The sequence below is a fragment of the Phycodurus eques genome, chromosome 19 (genome assembly GCF_024500275.1).
Source record: "Phycodurus eques isolate BA_2022a chromosome 19, UOR_Pequ_1.1, whole genome shotgun sequence".
Taxonomy (NCBI): domain Eukaryota; kingdom Metazoa; phylum Chordata; class Actinopteri; order Syngnathiformes; family Syngnathidae; genus Phycodurus; species Phycodurus eques.
The window spans coordinates 53,620-77,155 of NC_084543.1; the positions used below are offsets into that span (position 1 = coordinate 53,620).

At 47.9% G+C, this 23,536-nt stretch overlaps 3 protein-coding genes across 10 annotated transcripts; 1 reads left to right on the forward strand and 2 right to left on the reverse strand.

Annotated features, from left to right (window-relative positions):
• Nucleotides 1-508: 508 nt before the first annotated feature.
• On the reverse strand, nucleotides 509-11,726 carry LOC133417603 (rho GTPase-activating protein SYDE1). 6 transcript variants are annotated; one of them, XM_061705451.1, is made up of 14 exons: nucleotides 11,655-11,726; nucleotides 5,839-6,005; nucleotides 5,415-5,757; nucleotides 5,045-5,344; nucleotides 4,799-4,961; nucleotides 3,539-3,702; nucleotides 3,394-3,468; nucleotides 3,236-3,324; nucleotides 2,950-3,087; nucleotides 2,739-2,865; nucleotides 2,282-2,457; nucleotides 1,943-2,198; nucleotides 1,577-1,858; nucleotides 509-1,328 (listed from the first exon to the last, which is right to left on the reverse strand). In XM_061705451.1, exons 2-14 carry the CDS (start codon nucleotides 6,001-6,003, stop codon nucleotides 1,147-1,149), a joined length of 2,460 nt encoding a protein of 819 aa, XP_061561435.1. In that variant the 5' UTR covers nucleotides 6,004-6,005; nucleotides 11,655-11,726; the 3' UTR covers nucleotides 509-1,146. The 6 variants fall into 6 exon arrangements, with proteins under 6 accessions (XP_061561435.1, XP_061561431.1, XP_061561430.1 ...); XM_061705447.1 differs by lacking the exon at nucleotides 11,655-11,726 and adding an exon at nucleotides 6,712-7,200; XM_061705446.1 differs by lacking the exon at nucleotides 11,655-11,726 and adding an exon at nucleotides 6,712-7,200 and having other exon boundaries at nucleotides 5,839-6,050.
• rnls (renalase, FAD-dependent amine oxidase) lies at nucleotides 8,844-12,604 on the forward strand. 2 transcript variants are annotated; one of them, XM_061705454.1, is made up of 7 exons: nucleotides 8,844-9,059; nucleotides 9,141-9,246; nucleotides 9,895-10,037; nucleotides 10,303-10,479; nucleotides 11,720-11,899; nucleotides 11,980-12,158; nucleotides 12,244-12,604. In XM_061705454.1, exons 1-7 carry the CDS (start codon nucleotides 8,915-8,917, stop codon nucleotides 12,394-12,396), a joined length of 1,083 nt encoding a protein of 360 aa, XP_061561438.1. In that variant the 5' UTR covers nucleotides 8,844-8,914; the 3' UTR covers nucleotides 12,397-12,604. The 2 variants fall into 2 exon arrangements, with proteins under 2 accessions (XP_061561438.1, XP_061561439.1); XM_061705455.1 differs by having other exon boundaries at nucleotides 10,303-10,461.
• A 22-nt stretch (nucleotides 12,605-12,626) lies between these two features.
• ptenb (phosphatase and tensin homolog B) lies at nucleotides 12,627-21,520 on the reverse strand. 2 transcript variants are annotated; one of them, XM_061705453.1, is made up of 9 exons: nucleotides 21,240-21,520; nucleotides 18,944-19,028; nucleotides 18,813-18,857; nucleotides 18,692-18,735; nucleotides 17,443-17,681; nucleotides 16,445-16,586; nucleotides 16,165-16,331; nucleotides 14,056-14,283; nucleotides 12,627-13,172 (listed from the first exon to the last, which is right to left on the reverse strand). In XM_061705453.1, exons 1-9 carry the CDS (start codon nucleotides 21,316-21,318, stop codon nucleotides 12,990-12,992), a joined length of 1,212 nt encoding a protein of 403 aa, XP_061561437.1. In that variant the 5' UTR covers nucleotides 21,319-21,520; the 3' UTR covers nucleotides 12,627-12,989. The 2 variants fall into 2 exon arrangements, with proteins under 2 accessions (XP_061561437.1, XP_061561436.1); XM_061705452.1 differs by lacking the exon at nucleotides 12,627-13,172 and adding an exon at nucleotides 13,222-13,442 and having other exon boundaries at nucleotides 21,240-21,415.
• Nucleotides 21,521-23,536: the final 2,016 nt, after the last annotated feature.

The window sequence follows — 23,536 nt, forward strand, 5'->3', positions numbered from 1 at the left end:
TCCTTTGAAATTGTGTTTGTAAGAAACGGGGGGAAAAAAAGCCTGAAGTTGTTGTTTTTTTCCATGAACTCTTGCATGATAATTCTCTTGCAAAGTTACCTGAGGTGCTGCTGACGCTATGTTGGAACGCATGAGGAGCTTCTGTTGATGAGGACGGGTCTTATTATTCCCGATGTGTTTCCCAAAGAGCGCAAAGCTGCTCGATCCCACAGTGCACTGGGGTTGTATGAAATTTTTCTTTTCTCACAGAACAAATGGGACATGGTTAACCCCCACGCCAACGCCTTTCTGTTTTACCGTGAACCCACACATGGAGGTATTGTGTTTTTGTGGTCGTTATTATTGATGGTGTGGTTTTTAGCCTGTCATTAATAAAACTTACTCTTGAGCCTTCATTGAACTGTATGGCTCCATGTTGGCAATATTATCCTTTAGTTGAAAGGTTTGAGGTCCTAATCATAACTTATAAAGACATTTAACTAGCTGTTGCTGAAAGGCTTACACCTAGTTTTAGAGAAAAGTGATGTTTTATTTTGTAGACAGACAAGCTGCTGTGCATACTTTGGTTACAAAAACAAGTGCGTTGTGGTGATGTGCAAAACACAATAATACTGACACATCATCAGGGAGTGCTCAACTTGGAGCATCAGTCGCAGACTTGGTAACATTAATGCGGATTAGCATACGTTATCTTGGGACTGTGAATACTGTTCAGCATCCGTGAACTTGGTACCTTTTAATACTAGTCAGTATCAGTAAGCAGACCCAAAAGAGAGTCAACGGAATCAATCGGACACTAGGAGGCGCCCTGCTGTGTAACATCGTGGGGCAATGATACGCGTGGTTTAATACTTTAGTTATCAGTTTTAGGATTCAAGCATGGCCTGAACCTTCAAACATTCAAAATTGGCTCATAGGGCATATTTCGTTGAAGGTGAATTTCCCCAATTTGGAAAATTCATCAAAAGTCTCAATCTGAGTGCAGTTTTCAGTATGGCTTGAACAGTGCAAAAAGTCAACATTTGGCTCATATGAGACGCTTATCATTTGCTCATCAACTTCCTTGTCAGTCAATCAATTGCCCGATGAGCTAGAACCTGGTCAACCTGACAGTGTTTGTTTTTGGCTTCAGCTCCTCCTCACTGTCTACATGCATATGTTGATGTGTTTGCCAAGCTCTCGGTCCAGGTCGTGAATCAGGATGTCAAAGTCCTTCAGGCTGAGTTGACAGTTAAACGGAGCATCAAAATCCATGACGTCTTCCACATAGAGCGCTCTGCTACCTCCTGGAAACCAGGCTTCTTTCTTCTCTTCGTCATCGTCACTGCCTACGAAGATGTAACAGCACACCCAAAAAAAATCCAAGTAACCCTAACATTATTAGACTTCATTTGAATTATTTAACATTAGAATGAATGACAAGATGATTCATAGCTGCAGTTTTAACATGCAAAATATTTGTCTTCCTTTAGCATTGAGCGAGCCCCGATATCAAAAGAGGAACTTGAAGACAGCAAAAGCTAAAAGCATAGCTAAAAGGGGAGCAAAGCTAAAAGCATCTTGCCTGATTGTTTACCTTGGTCACTTTCACTTCCTGCCACCTCATCGTAATCGGCTTCCTGTCCGGACAGAAGATGTTGCCCGCAAATACTCCAGTCGCCAGCGTAGCGGTTGATGGGGGGTGGACTATCCAGGCGGGCCACACCGTCTCGCCCGCGACGCGACACCACCACCTCCACCTCCTCCTCCTCCTCCTCCTCCTCCAAAACATGATGGTCTGGGCTCTTGTAGGTCAGGATGGTGGAAGAAGGAGAGGAGACATCAGCGCTGTTGTCTGCTGGGATTCGGTGGGTCGGCACTGAGGAGGAAAGACGTGACCATTAAAGTGTGGTCGTGAGCAGATCGCAGTGACCCATCCCGTAAAAACAATCCCTCCTCTCACCCGGCCACAGCTGCAGCAGGTAGTGCAACGCCTCAATGTGTCGCTTGAAATCAACCGCACTGGCTGAATCCTCTCCTTGACTCAACGCCTTCCCTCCCTTTTGTCCTCCTTTCACGCTGTCTCCCCTCCAGCCCTCCTGGGTCTGTTTGAGGAGGACCGGGCCAAAACAGACAGCCAGGTTTTGGTGTGTCATCCTGTTGCAAGAGCTGAAGTGTGCCACAAGGCTGAGATGGTCCAGCAGCAGAGTCAAAGTGGCCTAGAAGAGAGAATGGGAAATGGCCGCGGGCTCCATCGTGGCTCAATCCTACTCATTCAGGGTGGGTTGTCTTGTTGTCTCACCCTCTCTGGTGCTGGCAGACAGGACAGCAGCTCCACGGTGTTCTCGGATAACTGGGGGTCAGGGCTCACCGTTGAGATGGGTGGGGGCCTTCGGGTCATAGCTTCGTTAACGACCTCATACAAAGTCGCTGTAATGAGTGAAGATGGTAGCTCCCGCAGATAGTCTTTCAGTATGCCTGCCCATAGACAACTCATTCAACTCAATGTTTTTTAAGGTGAATTGTACTGCTGCGGTTTTGTCACAATAAATGTTTGTGTCATCTGTAGCGTTACTAAAATAAAGTTTTTGTACTTTAAATCCCTCACATCAATAAAACATGAAGCTCAGGATTTTAGGTCACATTTTATCTAATTTAAGATGTCATCTATCGGTCATTGAAAGTGCAGATTGTGATTGATTAGTATGGCTCGAGCTCAAAGCTCAAATCCCATTCTACCAACAAATCTGTCCACTCGCCTGTAATGACATTAATGTCGGGATAGAGATCCTCTCCGAGGCGCACAGCTGAACTGTTCCTCTCAAACCAATCCCTGAGCTCCTTCTTCACCGCAGCAGAACCGCACAGTCTGTACAGACCCACAGCCTGAACAACGGCAATAGTCACAAAAGAGAAAGTCTTTACAGTTTGTACTTGGATTCCGCCCTGCTTTGAAGGCTAGAATGCTACCTTCAGTCCTCGGCGTTCAATCTCTGCCACAGTCTTCTGGATCAGCAAAGGAACTGCAGAAGCGGATCCTTCTTCCTCCACCAGGTGACGCAGTTCAACCCCAAACACATTAGCAGAGGCTGTTGAGTTGCTACCAAACTGAAATAAATCAAGATTGGTATGTGTAATTGATCACATATGGATCTCAATTAGTGTTAGATAATTATCCATTCCGACCGACCCCGCCCAAGTGCGGAAAGACAAGTTCTTGCTGTCTGAAGTGTTGATTTTGTGTCTCCACTTCTACCTGCATGTCCCATTGTTCCTGCAGTGACACTTTTATGTAAAGAAGACCTCTGGGTTCCAACTTCACACACAGCTGCTGACTGCGACTTCCTGATGTGCGCATCAATAATTACAATCAGTCATTGCCATCACTGATCATAAGGTTTCGGTGTACTGCACCTTTAAAGAGTGGCGGGATAGTGACTCCCCCGAGACAGCAAACTCTGTTCCTGATCTGGTCCAACTTTGGCTGAGCTGCTTGGTCAAATTAAGACAGTCACATGAGCCCCGATGACCCCAATAGTGCACGTGCAACCAGTCCTACCTGATGTAAGTACCACCACTCGTAGTTGACGCGCTCTCTCCAGCTCCAGGTGGAACGTGTGGTTTAAAGGAACGGTGTGGCCTTGCAAGTTAAGGAGGGAAGTCCTGGCTCGAGTGATTCCATCAATCTGGATTGCCAGAAAAATCTCTTTGCTTTTATCTGACCTGGGAGAGACAAGAACAAAACCCTTCAAAACAAACTAACCCTAACCCTCATCTTGATTTTTATATACACTTAAGTACATGGCACATTTAAATGTTGTCAGCAGTACGCAGTATAGATTATACATACCGTATAACTGGGATAATCAACATTGGCGATTGTAAGGGCCACAAACTCTATAGTTGATCCATACGCCCCGAGGGCCAGGCTGTGAACAGGCATCCCCCGACACAACCTGTCGGCTGCCAAGCTTCCGCTTTTGAGAACTACCATTGAGTGTTATTTGTATCATTACAAGTTGGACCTGATTCACACCACTTGCCCATGTCTGACATACAGTATAAATACGACCAACGACCCAGTGTGGTGATAGAAACATCCATCCATTTTCTTTTATCGCTCCTCCTCACCTGGGTCGCGGGCTGCTGGAGCCTATCCCAGGTATCTTTGGGCGTGAGGCGGGCTACAGCCTGAACCGGTCGCCAGCCAAGCGCAGGGCACAGAGAAACAAACAACCATTCGCACTCACATTCACACCTAGGGGCAATTTAGAGTCTTCAGTCAACCTAGCACGCATGTTTTTGGGAAGTGGGAGGAAACCGGAGTACCCGGAGAAAAGCCGTGCAGGTACGGGGAGAACATGCAAACTCCACACAGGCGGGGCCGGGATTTGAACCCCGGTCCCCAGAACTGTGAGGCAGATGTGATAACCAGTCATACACCGTGCCAGCTGATAGAAAAATATTTTGTTAAATAAATAAATATACTAAATAAGGGGATCAAACGATCGTACTTGTCACGTTCAAATGTTTCAACGAAATGTTTTTGTTGGATTTTTTCTTTTAAAGCTTGAAATTCAGACCAAGTGGCCTTCAACAGGTTTCTCTAGTTCCAGGATATTTGTGAGCACAGAAATACACTTTTGGACCTTTACTAAATAGTCCAATGAAAATGTGATATTTACTGTATACAATTATTGCAACTGCACATTGAACAACAACAGTACGGCTGTCTGATGCTCGTGTATTAATACTTCCATAATACTTACAATTACATCCATATATTTGCAGAAGTGATGTACATGTTTTTTCAGCTTACTTCTTTGTCTTCATCTGATCCAGGCCCACAAGGTGAACGGTCAGTAAACCCGTTATCCGCTGGCAGCATCGTGACAGTTCAGAGCCCACGTAGAGTGGGAATGAAGCCAAATCACCGGATTCCCGTGGAAGCAGTTCAGGTGAGTCTCCGTCACTAAGATAACCTAAAGATATTTGTGTCCAGAGAGCACATTTAGCATTGGATGACAAAAATGTGCCGTATTAAATTAGTTGGGTTACAGCTGACCTCCTTGACATCCTTTACTGGCTGAGCGAACTCTCGATGACCGCCGGAGGGGCAAGGCACGAGGGGCGGAGCTATCCAGGTGATATCTACTTATGACATTGTGATTGGAGCCATTCTTATTGGTGCTTTCATCACCTCCTGCCACTCTGTCGCTTCCTTGTCCAACACGGGAGGAGCGAAGACTGAGTTTGCGTGTCAGTTCTGGAAGTTTCCTCATCTTTAGCGAGAGTTTCCTCACTGTGCCAGGAGACCTCAGCCTGTCAATCACACCCCATTTCTTTGGAAAGGCCGGATGAAAGTCTGCCAGAAGGAGACACTGGGCTATCTTTAAACAGCCTGAAAAGAATCAGCAGAAAGCAAGTCTTCATACCTGAGCTTTCTGCAGTTAATTCATCGACATGGTGGCTGATGGCTTCCAGAGAAGGTCCCTCTTTGCACGCGTGACTCTGTTGTGTTCTGCTCTCTGCTTGGCCCGGCCTCAGCTCCCTCCTCAGCCACCCTTGTCCGGCCGGGTCCTCCTCCTCCGGGATGGGGTTGTACCAAATGTTGCTGCCGCTTTCCTGCCACCATCCGCAGGCCTCGTCCGAAGTGTCGGACTTTCCAGAGGACAGCACCCAGTCTCGACTGCTGCGATCCAAGCTCTTCAGGTAGGCCCGCTTGCCGGACAGCTTGCTGCTGATTGTTGTGCTTGTTTTAGTGGAACCGCCTGCTGGCTGCAAGGCAAAAATATGGAAGTCCGTTACTCCTTTCTTTGCCTTGTGCACAAGAAGAGACAGTCCTCTGTCGTCAATTACCTTATCCCGAATTAACTTCGGAGCCTCTGAGTTTCTGTCTGCATCAGAGTTTTGTGATGTGGGCGGAGCTTCTGATCCCGGCCACACCCACTGCTGGCTCTTCGTCAGGTGGATGGGTGAAGGGGGGGCAGGGTCTGCCTCTGCTTTCCTGGACTTACTTGCCATTGCTGGCAAAGGAGCACAGGAGTTGTGGAGTATAACATCGGAATGAACTGCAACATTGAGAAAAAGAACAGGTAACGGTCATGAATATGAATGTTAAGATGTTGACGCTTGGATCCGTACCATTAAAATCACATCCAATATTTGTGTGTTGGTCTCATCCCGTACAAGAACCACTTTGTATGAATGTTTTTGCAATGGGGGGGGGCTGAGTGTGAGTGAATGAAGTCTCTGTTCCTTCAAGCAAACACACTGCTGCTATTCATCATCACCCTATCGCACGCACAGTCAATTAGACAGGACACATAGCGAACTTGCCTGGGCTAATCAGGCTCATCTATCAAAGTCTTCCCTCCTTTGACAGCACACAGATAAACAGGAAGAACACACTCACACTGACAGGAAGTGTTCAGTTGGCCCATTTTTCATATTGTTCACTACTGTACTTGCACTTCCCATACAGATCATGTCCACGCTTCAGAAAGCGAGATTTCCCAATGGATCACTTGGACGTTGGTTAAATGTATCAAACGTTTGTCCTGATCGAAACATACTCCTAACCTGACTCGACTGGAGGCAAAGACGTGCTGCGGTCCTTGAACAGGATTTAAGATGGCAGCTATTTCCCGGTCAGATTTTCATGAAGTCTTCTGACGTGAAAGCTGAACAGCTCCAGTTGTGAACGAGGAAGGGTTTGCTTGTGAAGCTCACCGTTGACTTGAGGTTCCGTCTTCCTGCGGGATCTGTTCTTGCCTCGCAGCCGGGAGAAAGTTCTCTTGAGCAGAGGCTGCGCCATGGCTGGCTGGCGGACGTCCGTCTGCTCCCTGTGATGCCGCCGCTGCTTTTGGGAGAGAACCCGGAGAATATTTGGGCATTCCTTCACTCCATGTTTCCTCACTCTTAGTCTATCAAATTCTCAGAGCCACAGAACAGGAAATGAATTCCACACATTCTTTCCCAAACTCCCCCCTCCTCTTCCATTTCCTCCTCCCACTCTCCTCAGTACATAGCTACCATCTGGGGGGGGCTGCTGGCTGCTCATGGGAATTGCAGTCCAGATTTTCTTCTCCAGGCCCCCAAAACACCAAGCGGACGCGAGTAACGGAAAGATGTTTGCTTACGAGGAGAGGAGCGGAGAGTCACAACGCATGCTAGCACCCTTGCATGCGCTAACTGTGACTTTTTGCCGTGCTGGCGACACATTAGTACATGCTAACTGTGACTCATTGCCATACTGACGTGTACAGAGGTGACGCCAACACATGCTCTTGTGATGGACGCCCATCGGGGCTGCACGCTCACTTCCTGCTTGCTCATGTGCACCCCGCTGTGTTTTGTGAGCGTGTGTTTTTTGTTTGTTTGCATACTTAAGATCTGACTGAAAGCTCATGTCAAGGTGCTAAATTAACAAATTATAACTTTTTTCAGATTATAATTTCATCAGGCAGAAACTGGTTTATTTGAGACTGGCCCAAGACTCAACACATTTGCCACAAATCATTCCTGGAACAAACAATTCTCTGAAATAATTCCACGGATAGGGAATATCTTCCTTCTCCTTGCATCACCATTGTTAATGCTGGCTGGTTCACATTTTTCCCCCATCTTGTATGTCCCCTGATAACTCCCCAAGATCTCAATCAAGCAATCAATCGAGAGCTGAACCGCGTTCGAAACTCCCTTGCTGTATTTAAGTCTTGTTTACGTTGTGTCGTCATCCGGTTCAGTATTGTTGTTATCGTTGGCGGCGGCCCGACTGGTTAGCACATCTGCCTCACAGTTCTGAGAACCGGGGTTCAAATCCGGCCTCGCCTGTGTGGAGCTTTCTGTCATGAACGGAACAGAGGATAGGATCCAAAAATGCACAACTCCAAAACAAATGGACAGTTTCCAAAAAGAGAGGTTTAATATACAGGCATAGGTCGGTACACAGGCAGGCAATCAAAGAAAAGCAACAGTATCCAAAAACATGAGGCAAAGAGGTGAGGTCGATAATCGGAACAGGGTCTAGTCTTACTGTGAGTCTTGGACGTGGAAACAAGGTATGCTGGAACGCGACGACAAGGTACAACTGGCGACGAGAGGGAATGAGACACGAGGTTAAATACAAGGGGTAATTAGGGTGAACGAGGCACAGGTGGAGAAGATGCTCACAGGAGCAGGTGTGTGTGAAACAGGGGGAAGGCAAAAACCGGAACACACACCCATGACAGTTTTCGTGTTCTCCCCATGCCTGTGTGGCTTTTCTCCGGGTACTCCGGTTTCCTCCCACATCCCAAAAACATGTATGGTAGGTTAATTGAAGTCTCTAAATTGCCCCTAGGTGTGAATGTGAGTGTGAATGGTTGTTTGTTTATGTGTGCCCTTCGATTGGCTGGCAACCGGTTCAGGGTGTACCCCGCCTCCTGCCCGATGATAGCTGGGATAGGCTCCACACACTTTTTATTAGTTTCAGTATTAGTTTTTATTTAGATTTTTTTGATTCAGGATATTTGTCAAGTGTGATATTTAAAAAAAGATCACAATAAGTATTGTGTAATAAAAACTCAACAAAAATACCATTTAAAAAATGTATTAACCCACTAACAGATGAACAACCATCCACAAATACAGGTAATGTGTAACAATCCACAGAATTGGAAGTGCAATAAGTGCAGTGCATAATACTGTATCACAACAGACAGTAAGACCATTGATGAGACACATGCTGTAGTATGGCCTTTTTAAAACTGTCTTTATATGTTTAACTTACAAAAAAAATCAAGTTCTTGTCAGGAACCTTTTTTTGTTTGGCCACTCGTTTTGACGATGAGGAGGCGCGGCTAGGACTGGCGTCACTTCCGACAGCCGCTCGGCTTCCTGTTAGCTTGAGCGGACAAGCGGACGACTGCTAAAGGCGACCCTTCAAAACGCGATGATGTCGTCGTCGTCGCCGGCCGCGGGCCGCCGGGTTCTGGTGGTCGGCGCCGGCCTGACGGGAAGCCTGTGCGCGTGCCTGCTCAGGAGGAAGTTCCAGGACAAAGTCCACATTGTCGTCTGGGACAAAGCGCGAGGAGCCGGTCAGTCAACGCCGCCGCACGCACTTGCGCTTGGCCCATAGTTGAACGGGGACGTCACATTTACTTGTGTGTGCACTGCAGGCGGAAGGATGTCGACGTTCCGCCCTCCCGACCCTTCGTCCCACTCGGCCGACCTGGGAGCGCAGTACATCTCGGCCACGCGCGAGTACGCTCGCTCACACCACAGGTCAGCCACAACCAACAAAATTACTTGCAACACATTATTGTGCACTACGGTTTCAAAAAGGACACAGCTCAGGGGACCAAACAAACGTCTCCGAATCAACCAACGACTCATCCCCGCTTGAGCTTTGGTCCAATCGAAAGCTGTGACATGATTGCGTCAATTGAATACCATTAAATAAAGGCCTGTGACCACAGAGATAAAGTCTGAGATCAAAAGGCGCAATAATACAAGAACAAAGTAGATTTTCTTTTTTTTTCCCCATCTGACTTTATTCCCGGCGGCACGGTGGTCCGACTGGTTAGAGCATTTTCCTCACAGTTCTGAGGAGCTGGGTTCCATCCCCGGTTCCGCCTGTGTGGAGTTTGCATGTTCTCCACATGCCTGCGTGGGTTTCCTCCCACATCCCAAAAACATGCATGGTAGGTTAATTGACAACTCTAAATTGCCCGTAGGTGTGCATGTGAGTGCGAATGGTTGTTTGTTTGTATGTGCCCTGCGATTGGCTGGCAACCAGTTCAGGGTGTACCCCGCCTCCTGCCCGATGATAGCTGGGATAGGCTCCAGCACGCCCACGACCCGCGTGAGGAGAAGCGGCTCAGAAACTGGATGGATGGGTGGACTTTATTCCCAGTCGTTCATCTTTGTCAGTTTCTACTCTGAGTTGCTGGCGGCGGGCGTCCTGCGTCCACTCGACTGCGCCGTCGAAGGCCTGCGACGCAAAGACGGCAGCACAGACTACGTGGCGCCGCTGGGCATGAGCAGCGTGGTAAAGCACTTCCTGCGGGAGTCAGGTGAGCGCTTCCTGGTTAGCTCATCCTCTTCTTCACTTTCGCACCTTCAACCTGCAGGAACCTGTAGTCTTTATTTGGATCCCGTCTGTGACATAAGCGGCGGAAGAGTGGTTAGCACGTCCGCCTCAGAGTCCCGAGGTTGGGTGTTCGAATCCGGGCTCTGAGTTTTCTATGTGGAGTTAGCCGTAATACTCGCAGATAACTAGGAAAGTAGTCAGTAAGTACTGTTTCAGCCTGTGTGCGTGTCACGCGTCTTGTTACGTAGGGGCCGACGTGTTCCTGGAGCATCACGTGACGGGCCTATCCCGCCGCGGCGCCTCGTGGGAGGTCCACAGGAAGCGTGGCGCCAGCCGACACTTCGACTCGGTGCTCTTGACTGTCCCCGTCCCGCAAATTCTGGAGCTCCAAGGCGACCTGGAGGACGGTGAGCCATTTCACGTGTGTGAGTGACCTGCTTGAAGTGGTAATGTGTAGCACCACCAGAAAATACAAATAAGCTGACTGATATGGCCTTAATATAAAATCTACAATTTATCGCAAATCCAATTACCGATTTTTATTCCATTTTCCTATGTAGATAAGGATTTGCTTTATGTCTCCTGATAGCAAACAAGCTTTCAAACTTTTTTTTCCAGCATTAACTTCCATCGAGGTCCTCAGAAATGATTGAAATAGTTCTTCTTTCCAGTTAATGTGGAGAAAGGGTTCTTCGTCTTTTGTCATGTACGTGTATGTCAACACGATCGTTAATGAACAAACACTTTAAAAGTTCAACTATTTTACATCCTAAAATGAGCCATCACAGTGCATGGCCGGGCGGCTGCCTACTGGATCGTGCGCTTGCTCACGCTAACCTTCTCGTGAGCGGTGGCGGTTCCTGGCATGTGCAATATGTGCGGCTGCACAGGGGTGGCAACACAGACAAAAAATGGCTACGTGACTTATTGAATCTATTGCGTGAAGACAAGAGGCTGACACGGGAGTGGATTTTTACTCCTGCTCCCTCCCAATCCAGAGCCAGAATTTGACTGATTCCCACGTAAATTATGGTTTACATTGCCAGTGATTTAGTTGTCATAGCTCCCACCAATCCCGTGATCAATAGTGAAACTCACTCTCGTCCCGCAGAAATCCTGCAGGACCCGTGGGAATCCCGAGAGATGTCAGCCTCTAGTTTAAGACAGAGTAATCCTTGACGATCGCATGGGGAATGCAAACACATGTAACAGAGTGAATGTGACTGACAGCAGGTCATTGTTGTTCATACAGATACATTGCAATAAATTAGAATGTTTATTCTCATTTCTTGAGCTGACATACCTAAATAAAAACAGATTAACTGGAAAACGCAAACAGGACAGAGCCTGAAACTTCACACTGTTCCACCACAAATTTAAGAACCATAAATCACATCTATAGTCATCTGCAGGGTTCTGTTGCACAATTTACTTAGATATGTCACTTTGTTGCTAAATATATGTGAATAAATAAAACATTTTTAATTTATTGAGATGTACCTGTATGTCTGAGGAAAAGCAAAGACCAACTTGAGTGTTTTTCATGGGCACGTGAGGCAAGGTGAGCCCGGAAAAATATTTGCAGCTTGGAAGCACATACCTCGGGTCAAACGCGTCCAGCGTATTTGCTCTGGAAATGACTCGATGGTGTGTGTGTGCCGTCAGTTTTATCTGTACGGCAGAGGGCGCTGTTGAGTGGCGTGTCTTACTCGTCTCGTTTCGCCCTGGCGCTCTTCTTCGCTCCTGGCGCGGACATTGGCGTGCCGTGGGCCGTGCGCTATTACAACGACGATGACCCCAGGGTCGTCTGCTACGCCGCCGTGGAGCCTCGCAAACACGCCACAGGTGACGGACACACGTCCCGAACGACAGCCGACGTTTCAAGCGATTATGCCGATAACCTTCGACTCGTACATCGCGTTCAGATGGGGCCGCGGGCCGCGGTCCGTCCTTGGTAGTCCACACCGGTGCCCCGTTCGGGCTGCGGCACCTCGAGCGAGACGTCGAGGAAGTGCAGCCACTCATCTTGCGGGAACTGCGCCAGCTCCTCCCGGCTCTGCCTCAGCCGATCAGCATCAAGTGCCACAAGTGGCGGTACTCGCAGGTGAGCCTCGTCTCAATGTTAACCCTTTCACAATTTGACGACTGGGACCATTTCATCGCGATGAAAGCCTGGTCTCGGTTGACAGGTATTGAGTGCGGTGGCAGGCTGCCCAGGTCACATGACGTTGTCAGAGCACCCCCTGCTGGTTTGCGCCGGCGACGCCTTCACTCATTCCAACTTCGACGGCTGTCTGGTGTCCGCACTGAGCGTGCTCGGTGTGTTCCAAGATGTCATGTGACAGGAAGTGCACTTAGACGTGAAGGTCGTGTGTGCGCGTCTTAGCTTGTAAGTGGTGCCTAGCAACTGACACCCACGGAGTGTGTGTTGCGAAGAAGGTGTCACTTCCTGTCTACTTCATTTCGCATGCTTGCTTTTGTTCTTTTTCATTTCCTGTTTCCAAAGTCCTAATTGCGGGACTAATAAAGGTTCTACTTGTTGTCTTCTTGGTTCATGTGACGTTCACTGAAAGCAACACTGTATATATTATAAATATTTGCTTTATTCACTTACCAGTGATGTCTTTGGAAAACAAAGAGACAAACCGAAACCGACGACGTTCCACTCGGACACGTTTTCCGGACCGAACCTGAGATCGTGGCCGCTGTCTGACCCGTGCTCCACAAACACGCAGGAAGTTCCGGCTCCGCTCACGGTGACTGCTGTGCCCGTGTGGCGTGCTGCCAGTGTTCGACGGAACGTGCCAGGAAGTGGAAGGAATGATTTCTTCAGTTAAGCTTTTCTCTCCGCGGCCGTTCACTCGAGTCCTAACGGGACCGCCGCCCGCGGGGGTCGCAAGGGACGCGGCGGTCTTCTGACGGTCCGTCGGGCCGCTCACACCTCGGTGATGTGATGGCGCTCGTCGTCGTCGAGCGTCTCGTTGTCGGGGTCCGAGTCGGTGGTGTCCGAGTAGCGGTAGTGATCGGGTTCGTTGTCACTGACATCTGGCGTCACCGACGTGCTGCTCGCCTCACAGCTGCCGCCTTCCTCCGTCGTCTTGGTGAAGAACAGCTTGACCTGCAGGACCGCTCGCACACTTATGCTGTGTTGGGAATCTTCCCGCTCTAAACTCCCTCCGCCACCCCCCATCCCCAGGTCCTAAAGATTATATGGTGGCAATTAGTGATTGCGATAAATTTCAGGTCGATCACGGTCATCAGCTGTGAGCATATTTACTTGATCAAACATAGAAAAGTCCATGACAACAGCCAATCAGAATCAACCTTTTTCTGCTCCACTGTGGTTTGTGTAGCATGCTGCAGAAATTTGTCTTTGTTTCAGTTTTATCTGTAAAACACAAAAATATGAAATTTGTTTATAATGTTCGCTGTCGTCCAAGCTGGTGTGGAGCTGTCTTTTTTGGTTTGAGAATGCGAGCCCCTCATGAGGTAGCCAACGCTTTCCTCTGCTGGTTGGGGTTAGACATTGCACCAATTTTTTTTCCCCTTTGTCATATTTTTTGAAATGTTGAGTAATATTTTTGAAAATATTTTTCTTTTTTAAGTACTTTGTATGTTAATATGTTGAAGTATTCTTTTGTTTCTTTAACTTTCTGATCAGATGCTTTACAACTGGCCGTTTAAAAACTTAAAAGAATCGTGATGATAATCGAGATTGGATGGTCTTAAAAAAAAAAAAAAAAAAAAAAAAACAACTTTTTTTTTCTTCTGCCAAGCCCTACCCACAATGCATCTTGAAGCCCCTAGGGGCTGTCACGATCATTCAGGACTTGCTCGGGCCTAGGGAGTCGTGAATGATCGCGAACGCAATCATTTACTCATTCCCGGTTTCCGAACAACTACAACGGGATTTTCAGTGGACATTTTCCAAACTATCTAGGTCCACCATATCAAAATCCCCATGTAGTGATTAGGAGGAAGCCTAAAGCAAAAAAACCAACCTTAAAGTTGGGTGAAAAGTTACGGTTGGCTTTGTCCTTGTTGGCCTTGTCCAGGTCGTTCTTCATCAAAGTCAGAACCAGGAAGTCTTCGTCCCCGCCTTGCGCCTGGTTCTGCTGAGTTCTGTCGGCTTCTCGCAAAGTTCCACTTTGGCCGTTCTCCAGCTTCTCCGGTTCGTCGTCCGGCCCGGGAATGAAGAACGTGTTGACCCAGAAGTGGAACATCTTGTCCTGAGCAGGGAGAACACAGTCAGTGGACCACTTGAAATACTCTGAGCCGTTCGGACCGGCTCCTGCAGTCGCTTTCTTTCAAATTAAATATTCCATGTCATCCTCTTATTTAGGACAGCCAAACCGGCAGCTGACCCAAAATGCCATCCGCTTTTTAAGAAAAACTTTTTTGATGTGCTTTAACTGCTGTCAACCCGAATATTGCTTTGCATTTCCTGGCCACCATCACACACACAAAAGACTACTTCACTGAATCAATCTCAAACATATAAGTGCCAAATAAACTATTTCTTTTACCTGGTCTAAGGGAAAGTTTGCAGTTCGTTCTTTTTAATCAGTTTTTGTCACATTTGCTAAATTTGTCACTATAAACCTAGTAAAATTATACTGTGGGGGGAAAAAACACAGAACAACCAATCAGACAGAAAGCGTGACTGACAAGCTGTCAATCATTTGCCATGCACACCCTCGGAGTCCCACAGTCCAAAAAGGCCTGATAGGACTCCTTCTTCAGCTTCCTCACCGCCGGTGTCCACCAACGAGTTCGACAGGCACCGACTACCTTACAGCCACAGCTCCGGTCGGCCGCCTCGGCAATAGAGGCGCGGAACACGGTCCACTTGGACTCAATATCACCCGCCGCCCCCAGGCCGAGGGTGAAGTTCTGCTGGAGGTGGGAGTTGAAACTCCTTCTGTCAGGGGATTCTGCCAGACGTTCCCAGCAGAACCTCACAATACGTTTGGGCCTGCCACGTCGGACCGGCATCCTCCCCCACCATCGGAGCCAAGTCACCACCAGGTGGTCAGCAGTTGACAGCTCCGCCCCTCTCTTCACCCGAATGTCCAAGACATGCGGCCGCAAGTCCGATGACACGACCACAAAGTCGATCATTGAACTGCGACCTAGGGTGTCCTGGTGACAAGTGCACGCGTGGACACCCTTACGCTTGAACATGGTGTTCGTGATGGACAATCCGTGATGAGGACAGAAGTCCAATAACAGTACACCGCTCGGGTTCTGATCGGGGGGGCCGTTCCTCCCAATAACGCCCTTCCAGGTCTCACTGTCATTGCCCACGTGAGCATTGAAGTTCCCCAGCAGAACGATGGAGTCCCCAGCAGGAACGCTTCTCCAGCACCCCCTCTAAGGACTCCAAAAAGGTTGGGTACTCTGAACTGCTGTTTGGTGCATAGGCACAAATAACAGTCAGGATCCGTCCGCCCACCCGAAAGCGGAGGGAGGTTACCCTCTCATCCACCGGGTTGAACCCCAACGTACAGGCGCCGAGCCGGGGGGCAATAAGTATACCCACACCTGCTCGGCGCCTCTCACCGAGGGTAACTCCAGAGTGGAAAAGAGTCCAACCCCTCTCGAGAGGGCTGGTACCAGAGCCCAAGCAGTGTGTGGAGGCGAACCCGACTATATCTAGTCTGAACTTCTCAACCTCACACACCAGCTCGGGCTCCTTCCCTGCCAGGGAGGTGACATTGCACGTCCCTACAGCCAGCTTCTGTAGCCGGGGATCGGCTCGCCGAGGTCCCCGCCTTCGACCACAGCCCTGCGCCCGACCCCTATGGCCCCTCCCATAGGCTGTGCCCGGCCATGGGTGCAGGCCCGGCCACCGGGTGCTCTCTTTCGAGCCCCACCTCCAGGCCTGGCTCCGCGTCCGGGCAAGGGAAACCTAGATCCATATATTTTCTTTGTATATTTGATGTCTTCGGTACCACGTGCCGGCGGGTATCGCACATTTTTGCAGCAAATGAACAGTGTTTTATTTTAATGTTACAAGATTTGCATCATCTTCAACTGCAGGATGACGGCACATTTAAAAAATAGGCGAAGCGCGAGATGGACGAAAGAAGCACGTGCCGAGTCATCACCTTTTTCATCATTTTGTTCTGCTTGTGGAAGAACTCCACCTTGATGTCTCCGCACACGGGAAGCGGCTGCGGGAACTCGAATGTCATCAGCTTGTCTTCGCGACGCGTGTACGCCGGGTTGGACGTGTGGATCTTCACCTTCAGCTGGTAGATGACAAACAGAGGATCTGCAAGGACGACGAATGAAGGAAGCATAAAACAACATAAGAAAGACCACAACGAGAAGAAGAATGTTGTACAAGGGAAACGTGTGTATGATGTTGTGTACGTGTGTACTGACTGCAGGTTCCCCCGGTGAACATGGGAATGGTTTCGAACAGCATCTTGTGGAAGAGTAGCGCGACGGGGGAGTAGTGAAGTCTGCTCCTCAGCAGCGTGTTGTAGTAACACACGTAGCGACGCTGGCTGGGGATGGTCACGCCCTAAACACACACACAACACGCATGCACACACAAAACATGTTTACGATGCAAACATAATTTATCAAAATGGAGGTCCGTCATCAATTTAGCACAGTAGTTACAATTGTTTATAATAATTTATTAAAGCAACAACTTGATAAAAACATGGTCACCGCAGACCAGCGCTGGAGCAAGCCGCCATGTTTTCAAGTGTGTAAACGATGATGTCATCGCGCGGCGTCGGAGGAATCCACAGCATGCCGAGCGTCCTTATAAATAGTTGTTAAAAATGCTGTTTTCTGTCAGTTCGTCTTAATTATCCCCAAAATAGTGTTAAGACCTTGTGTGTGTTTGTCCCCCTCTTCATCTTGTTGTGGTGCGCTAACTCTTCTTTGATTATTTTGGAGCACGAGTCTCGCATGGCGACCAATGACCGGCCTCGCTGGGTTGAGCAATGAGTTGAGCAGGTGAGTGCTAAATGTCTAAGAGTTGCTGAAGGGGAGCCACTTTTCAACAATGCTAAAGTGCTTCATTCTCCAGTAAATGACTCATGTCTCGAGGATATTATGATTCTCAGACGAATGTATAACAGTAGAAATATATATAAAATTGTATCTATAGACAGTACATTTCGCATTAAAAATATATATCCCCGAGTATACCTTATTTCAATGTGTAGGAATTTTTAAACGTTTCTTATACCCATGTATAATGTGCACTATTGACTTTTGACAAATTATTTGGGGGGGGGGGGGGGGATTCGCATTATACACGAGAAATTATGGTACTCATAATATTATTACTAATACTATTACAAAGTCCTTTAAAAAGTCTGTATCAATAAATGTAAACGTGTTAAAAGCATGTGTGCGCTCACCTTCTTGTCTCTCGTGCGGACTTCCCCGTAGAAGTCGAGCGCTTCCCGGGCCTCGCGGAACTTGCCGCGGTGTAACAGGTAGGCGCAAATCATGACGCCTGTGCGGCCTTTTCCCGCCTTGCAGTGGATGGCGGCCACGTGCTGCTCGTCTCGACTCAGCCACGCATCCAGGTCCTCGCAGAACGGCTTGATCAGCTCCAGCTGCGGTGGATTGTGGTCCTCGAACGGGTACTCGGCCACTAGGGGGAGAGACACGCCGCGCTAAGGCTACATGACAAGCTCGGGGTTTTTCTGCAGATCAAATTTTATGCAGCCGCCTCCAAAACTTCTCAAAGGGTTGGGTGACATTTTTAACTGCAATTGCAGTATTATGCCATCGGGCAGGCTGCATCATTTTGCATACATTTGTTTTATTTTCAACATTTACCATTTATACTGGTAAATGTTTCTTTTAACCAAGCACATTTGATTTCTCTGAAGAAGAAAAAAAAGTATCTTAAGCATTACAGATTGTTTTTGGCTTTTCAAAGCAAGGTAGTCATGAGGAGTCATGAAACAGCACAAGATATTTGCAGGCAGTTAAAAGGTGGACGAGATTCAAGTCAAGTCGATTTGTTTCTCCGGAGTCTCAAAGGGCTTCACAGGCCCACAGTTGGCAAAGATTGACGACAGCCACTAATTTAGACGCGCTCATTTGTCAGCTGTCAAAGTAGTTCGGCTCAGTGAAACGGGGCGGACCAATGAAGGCGAGGCGAGCGGGTTCGGTTGAGAAAGAGTAACGTTTTATTAGCGCACAGCTCGTGTTAGCAAAGTGTCGTTAAAATCCCCACAACGTGCAATCGTCACTTTTCACAATTTTTGCTGGAATTTCCCAAAAAGACAGAGGCAGCAGTTTTTTATCTTTTTATGGTTTCCCAGTCATAACGGCCCTCTGAGGGAAACCAGAACTACAAGGTAGTAACTTGAGACAAAAACGAATTTGAGAACTTGCCTTCCAGCGTCTCGAGATGGCATCTATCAACAAGTCAGCAATAGAGGGGGAAAAAAACAAATAGAAGGGAGCAAGAGATTTCAAGATTCCATCGGTCGGGCTGCTGTACCATGGATTTTTATTTGCGCACACCACGCAGGGCGTACGACGCCGGTCGCGGCGTGCGCGCCGAGCGGCGACATGCAAATAACGTGCAGCTCGAGGAGCCATGTGGCAGAACGGCATCCAATCGGGTGAGCTTTTATGAGGTCATCTTACCTTGACAGTTGAACTTGGACGTGTCGTAATGGCGCTCCGCGCACCTGGTGACACACAACTTTTGTAATTCTTGTCTCCTCCATAACACTCTGTGTGTGCGCGTTTGTTGTGCTGCACTTACAGGTTGTAAATCTTGTAGTGACTCTTGTGTTTTACATCTAGAAATCTGAGTCACACAAAGCAGCAGCTTTAGCGTGACGAGCAACAGGAAGCTGAGAGAAACAAAGTCGGACGTAAGCGAGGCGGCCTCACCGCACGACGTCGTCGATGTTGTTCCTGTAGACGCCCTCCAGACGCTCGGCAGGGAAGCCCATGGCAATGATGTTGGGGTAGATGTCTGCAAGGCCAGTTTAAGGGGAACTCAACTTTTTTTTTTTTTGTAAGAATACTTTGAATGTGCCCGCACTTGTCAAAATACCCTACTCTGATGAATATTGGCATTGTGATATAAGAATTAAACAGAAATATTCATCATCGTGAGGTGGGCGCCATGTTGGGTGAAATCATCATCAGCTAGAGACCGAAAGTGTCATCGAAGCGCAGGTAGCGCGTTACCTGTTAATGCGGCGCACTTTCAAACTGTTTGCTGACAGATTGTTGAGAGCGACAGATTCACTCATTGGACCGTGCATACACCACGGCTGAGTTGGACAACTTGCAGCGGTCATCAGAGGAATTGAAGCGAACAGTAAAAGCGTCGTACAACAACTTCTTGATGAGAAAGATCCACAAAAAAGATCGGCTCACAACTCGGTAAGTACATGTCGATGGTGACATTTATAATCATGGTTTATTATGTAGCTTTTGTACATGTCCATCCATCCATCCATCCATCTATTCACTTTCTGTACCGCTTTTCCTCACGCGGGTCGCGGGTGTGCTGGACCCTATCCCAGCCGATTCTGGGCGATAGGCGGTGTACACCCTGAACTGGTCGCCAGCCGATTAATCGCAGGGCACATAGAGTATAAACAAACAACCATTGGCACTCACGTTCACACCTTCGGGCAATTTAGAGTTTTCATTCCACCTCGCATGCATGTTTTTGGGATGCGGAAGGAAACCGGAGAAAAGCCAAGCAGGCACAGGGAGAAGATGCAAACTCCACACAGGCGAGGCCAGATTTGAACACGGAACCTCAGAACTGTGAGGCAGATGTGCTAACCGGTCAGTCACCGCGCCGCCTTTTGTACATGTCGTAAAATCTCATTTGTAGCTTGTCATTGGTGAATATTTACTAACTGGATGGTTTCCTTAGTAGATAAATTAGTGAACATGCATCACATTCTCTAAAATGTGCACTCATGAGAGTGAAAAGACCTAAAAATGGCGGCCAGCAAAAGCAAGGAGATGCAATGTTTTAAATGTCATTTTTTTTGAGAAAAATACATTGTAGATTTGACAAGAGAACTGCTCGTTTCTGCACCAGTCCACCAGAGGGCAGCACACAGTGTTGCCTCTTTTTCAATCGCTCTCATTGTGTTGACACTGCTTTCACGCTGCCTTTACGCTAAATCGGTGCTCTAACGACCTATTTTACTGGCCTGCAGCAAACAGTACCGAACCCAAACGGTACCGCAAAGAGAAACGTGGAAAGGGAACGTCTGCGCGTGTCTGCACTGTAGCTAGCTAGCTTGCAAGCTAGGGCTTCACGACATTGGAAAAAAAATTACATTGCAATTTTATTTTTCCCTGCAAGATATATTCCGATGTTAAAAAAAATACAACATACATGTAAATGAAAACTAACACACATTTTTCTTTTTTCCTCTCTAGAAAAAGTAGAGTACAAAAGTATAGCATCATTTGTATGAAGTCTTCCTGTAAATGCACTGCAGTACTGAGAAATACTCCAGCCAGACATAAGGTTAACATAATTTATTTTCATGCCCAGTTATACTATAGTCATTAGCACATTCCTAACAATATTTGTTTTTAATCAATAAGTTATTTTACACCGGTTACAACACATGCTTTGGTATATTTATATTTGAGTGCATGAGTTTAAGCAAAACACAATGTTGAGGGGGTCCCCCCCGGTCCCCCCCCCCGCCCCCCCAAGTGTAATCTGTTGCGACATGCATTTGTTCGAATGTGACGAGAGACGGTAAATGCAGACGTGTAATTGTTACCCGTGTCCTCGTTTCATACAGAAAAAGATGTACATAACACTGCGCTGCTCCGTGTGTTTTGTTTGATGGGTTATAATTAGCCGTAACATCGGACATGTCCAACCATGTCCCTTTGCTGGTCACTTACTACTATACTGCAAATCAATACGCCAACATTGTGCAGGACCCTGCGATGTGACTACTGCCCACACGTATATTGCTATGACGATGCCCAAACGATATTATTGCAAAATAGTATTTTTTGAATGAGAATGTAAACGAGACTCTTCAGTTTCTATTCATGAATTAACATTACTGTTAAGGTTAACTTAGGACATTAGCTGTTTGCGCCGACGCTAAGGAACACCACGAGCCACAAAGAGCTCAGACGAATGACGTCAGCAAGGTAGCATCCTTGAGACAGTGGGAAAGGATACAAGTGAGGTCCAGGTCGAAGCCGTCCTCCTGGTACCTTCTTTTATTTCTGCTGACGATCTCTTTGATGAGCGCTGCCATGACGACGGAGGAGGAGGAGGAGGATGATGAGGAGCAGGACGAGGACGGTGGGACGTCTGCGGGCCACCACAACCTCGACGGGCCCGGAGCAAACGTTGCAACAGCGTCGGAGAGACAAGCAGACCGGCGGCGCTGAGCCGGAGACGTCCGGAGAAGACGCGAGCTAGCCGGCCTGCTAGCCGCCGAGCGGCCCGGCTGTCGTGGCTCTTTTCTGGGTCACAACCGCCGGGAGGCGTCCGCCGGGCCTCCAGCCTGCTCGCACTCGGAGCCTGGCCCTCCAGGTCCTCCTCCGAAAGTCCCAAGCATCCAAATTACTCGTCGTCCGAGTGTCGGCGGCCGCGCTCGCCGTGATTTCAAGCAAACACGACGACGACGGCAAACAAAACCCCTGTGTCTGTGAGCAAGGCCAAACAAGTCGTGGCGGCGGTAGCAACGCGGAGATACTTCCTTTCCGGACTTCCACAATAATGGCCGCGCTGTTCTTCTTGGTAGCTTGGCATTTGTTTCTGAAACTGAAGAAAAGAGTAATTTCCTGTTCCGCCCTGGACCGCTGTACCTTGACCATACTAACTGTTGGCAAAGAAAAGCGTGCCAGCTCGTCGGGTTGCCAAGTTGGGCTTTTTTTTTTCTTTAACCTCCCCGTCCAAAATGTCATCAAATATAATCATTTTTAATATAATGTATTACATTTTTATCACATTTAACGTCATTCGTAGACGAGGTTTCCGTTTTAAAATCAAAGGTTGACCTCGGGTACAAACGTGTGTCCACCAGGGCCGGTTCTAGGAATGCATATTTGAGGGGACATCATATTTTGATTTCATTTTTTATTATCATTATTTATTAGACCACTAACTTGGTGATTACTACATGGCAACTATTGGTGTAGGGCACTCATAGATGTGTATTTGTGTGTCGTTACTCCCTTGTCATTAAAGCACAGACCCAAACAAATGTATAATCCTGAACACACACTATCTTCCAACAACTGCATCACAAGCTTCGCTCCTCCAGCCACTGTGACGTTAGCACCCGTGCACACAAGACGTGAACGAGACCGCTCGAATAACAATACACAAACATGAAACCAAAAAATGCTCACGGTGCCCAAACTTAATAGACTACCTTAAGAGAACACTTTGTATGGGTTTGGTTTTCTCAGAGAGAAGGACGAACCAAGTGCAAATACCCAAGCACAAATAACATAGGCTCAATGAGTACATTTTACAAAGGAAATCTTTGTATAGTCACAATAAAAGGGACTGTATTCATCCATCCATCCATCCATTTTCTGAGCCGCTTCTCCTCACTAGGGTCGCGGTGTGCTGGAGCCTATCCCAGCTGTCATCGGGCAGTAGGCGGGGTACACCCCGAACTGGTTGCCAGCCAATCGCAGGGCACATACAAACAAACAACCATTCGCACTCACAGTCACACCTACGGGCAATTTAGAGTCTCCAATTAATGCATGTTTTTGGGATGTGGGAGGAAACCGGAGTGCCCGGAGAAAACCCACGCAGGCACGGGGAGATGCAAACATGCAAACTCCACACAGGCGGGGCCGGGGATTGAACCCAGGTCCTCAGAACTGTGAGGCTGACGCTCTAACCAGTCGTCCACCGTGCCGCCCGGGACTGTATTCTATTCTATCAAACGATGTTAAGTCAGCAACATTCAAGCAGCAAACACAGTACTTCTGTTTGTCGTTCTTATTTTGAAAGTCACAATTACACCATTTCCGGTGATCATTGCGAAACTGTGCCCGCCGAGTTATTAGGAATCCCTCATCCAGCATTCAGCAACATTAAGCCTTTTCTCTATTGTGAGCGCCATGAACGCTTAACCTCCATAAAATCCAAAATATTGGGCCAATCGTTCGGATATTTTCAGAGGTTAAAGTGGGCATAAGGAGAGAAGTCCACAAACATTTTGGTGACCATTGATCTCAATTTTTGGGCATCAAGCGATGTTAAGCTTTTTAAGTTAAGCGTTCTAGACTGTCCCCACTAATCGTAGACGAATAATATTCATTCATTCATTCTCACCCGCTTATCCGGAGTTCGGTCGCAGGGGCAGTAGTTTTAGCAGGGAAGTCCAGACTTCCCTCCCCCCAGCCACTTCGGCCAGTTCTTCCAGGGCCATCCCGAGTGGGACGTGCCGAGAACACCACACCAGCGAGGCGGCCAGGAGGCATCCTAATCAGATGCCCGAACCACCT

Excerpts from the sequence above, each read along its gene's own strand:
- rnls (XM_061705454.1), top strand. The coding sequence starts at position 8,915 with ATGATGTCGTCGTCGTCGCCGGCCGCGGGCCGCCGGGTTCTGGTGGTC. Across the intron at positions 9,060-9,140 it reads GGACAAAGCGCGAGGAGCCG|GCGGAAGGATGTCGACGTTC; the intron begins GTCAGTCAACGC and ends TGTGCACTGCAG. Across the intron at positions 12,159-12,243 it reads ACAAGTGGCGGTACTCGCAG|GTATTGAGTGCGGTGGCAGG; the intron begins GTGAGCCTCGTC and ends CTCGGTTGACAG.
- ptenb (XM_061705453.1), bottom strand. The coding sequence starts at position 21,318 with ATGGCAGCGCTCATCAAAGAGATCGTCAGCAGAAATAAAAGAAGGTAC. Across the intron at positions 18,736-18,812 it reads CACTACAAGATTTACAACCT|GTGCGCGGAGCGCCATTACG; the intron begins GTAAGTGCAGCA and ends GTGTGTCACCAG. Across the intron at positions 16,332-16,444 it reads GTTCACCGGGGGAACCTGCA|ATCCTCTGTTTGTCATCTAC; the intron begins GTCAGTACACAC and ends TCGTCCTTGCAG.
- LOC133417603 (XM_061705446.1), bottom strand. The coding sequence starts at position 6,796 with ATGGCGCAGCCTCTGCTCAAGAGAACTTTCTCCCGGCTGCGAGGCAAG. Across the intron at positions 2,866-2,949 it reads TTGAACGCCGAGGACTGAAG|GCTGTGGGTCTGTACAGACT; the intron begins GTAGCATTCTAG and ends GCCGTTGTTCAG. Across the intron at positions 1,329-1,576 it reads AGGAAGTGAAAGTGACCAAG|GCAGTGACGATGACGAAGAG; the intron begins GTAAACAATCAG and ends ACATCTTCGTAG.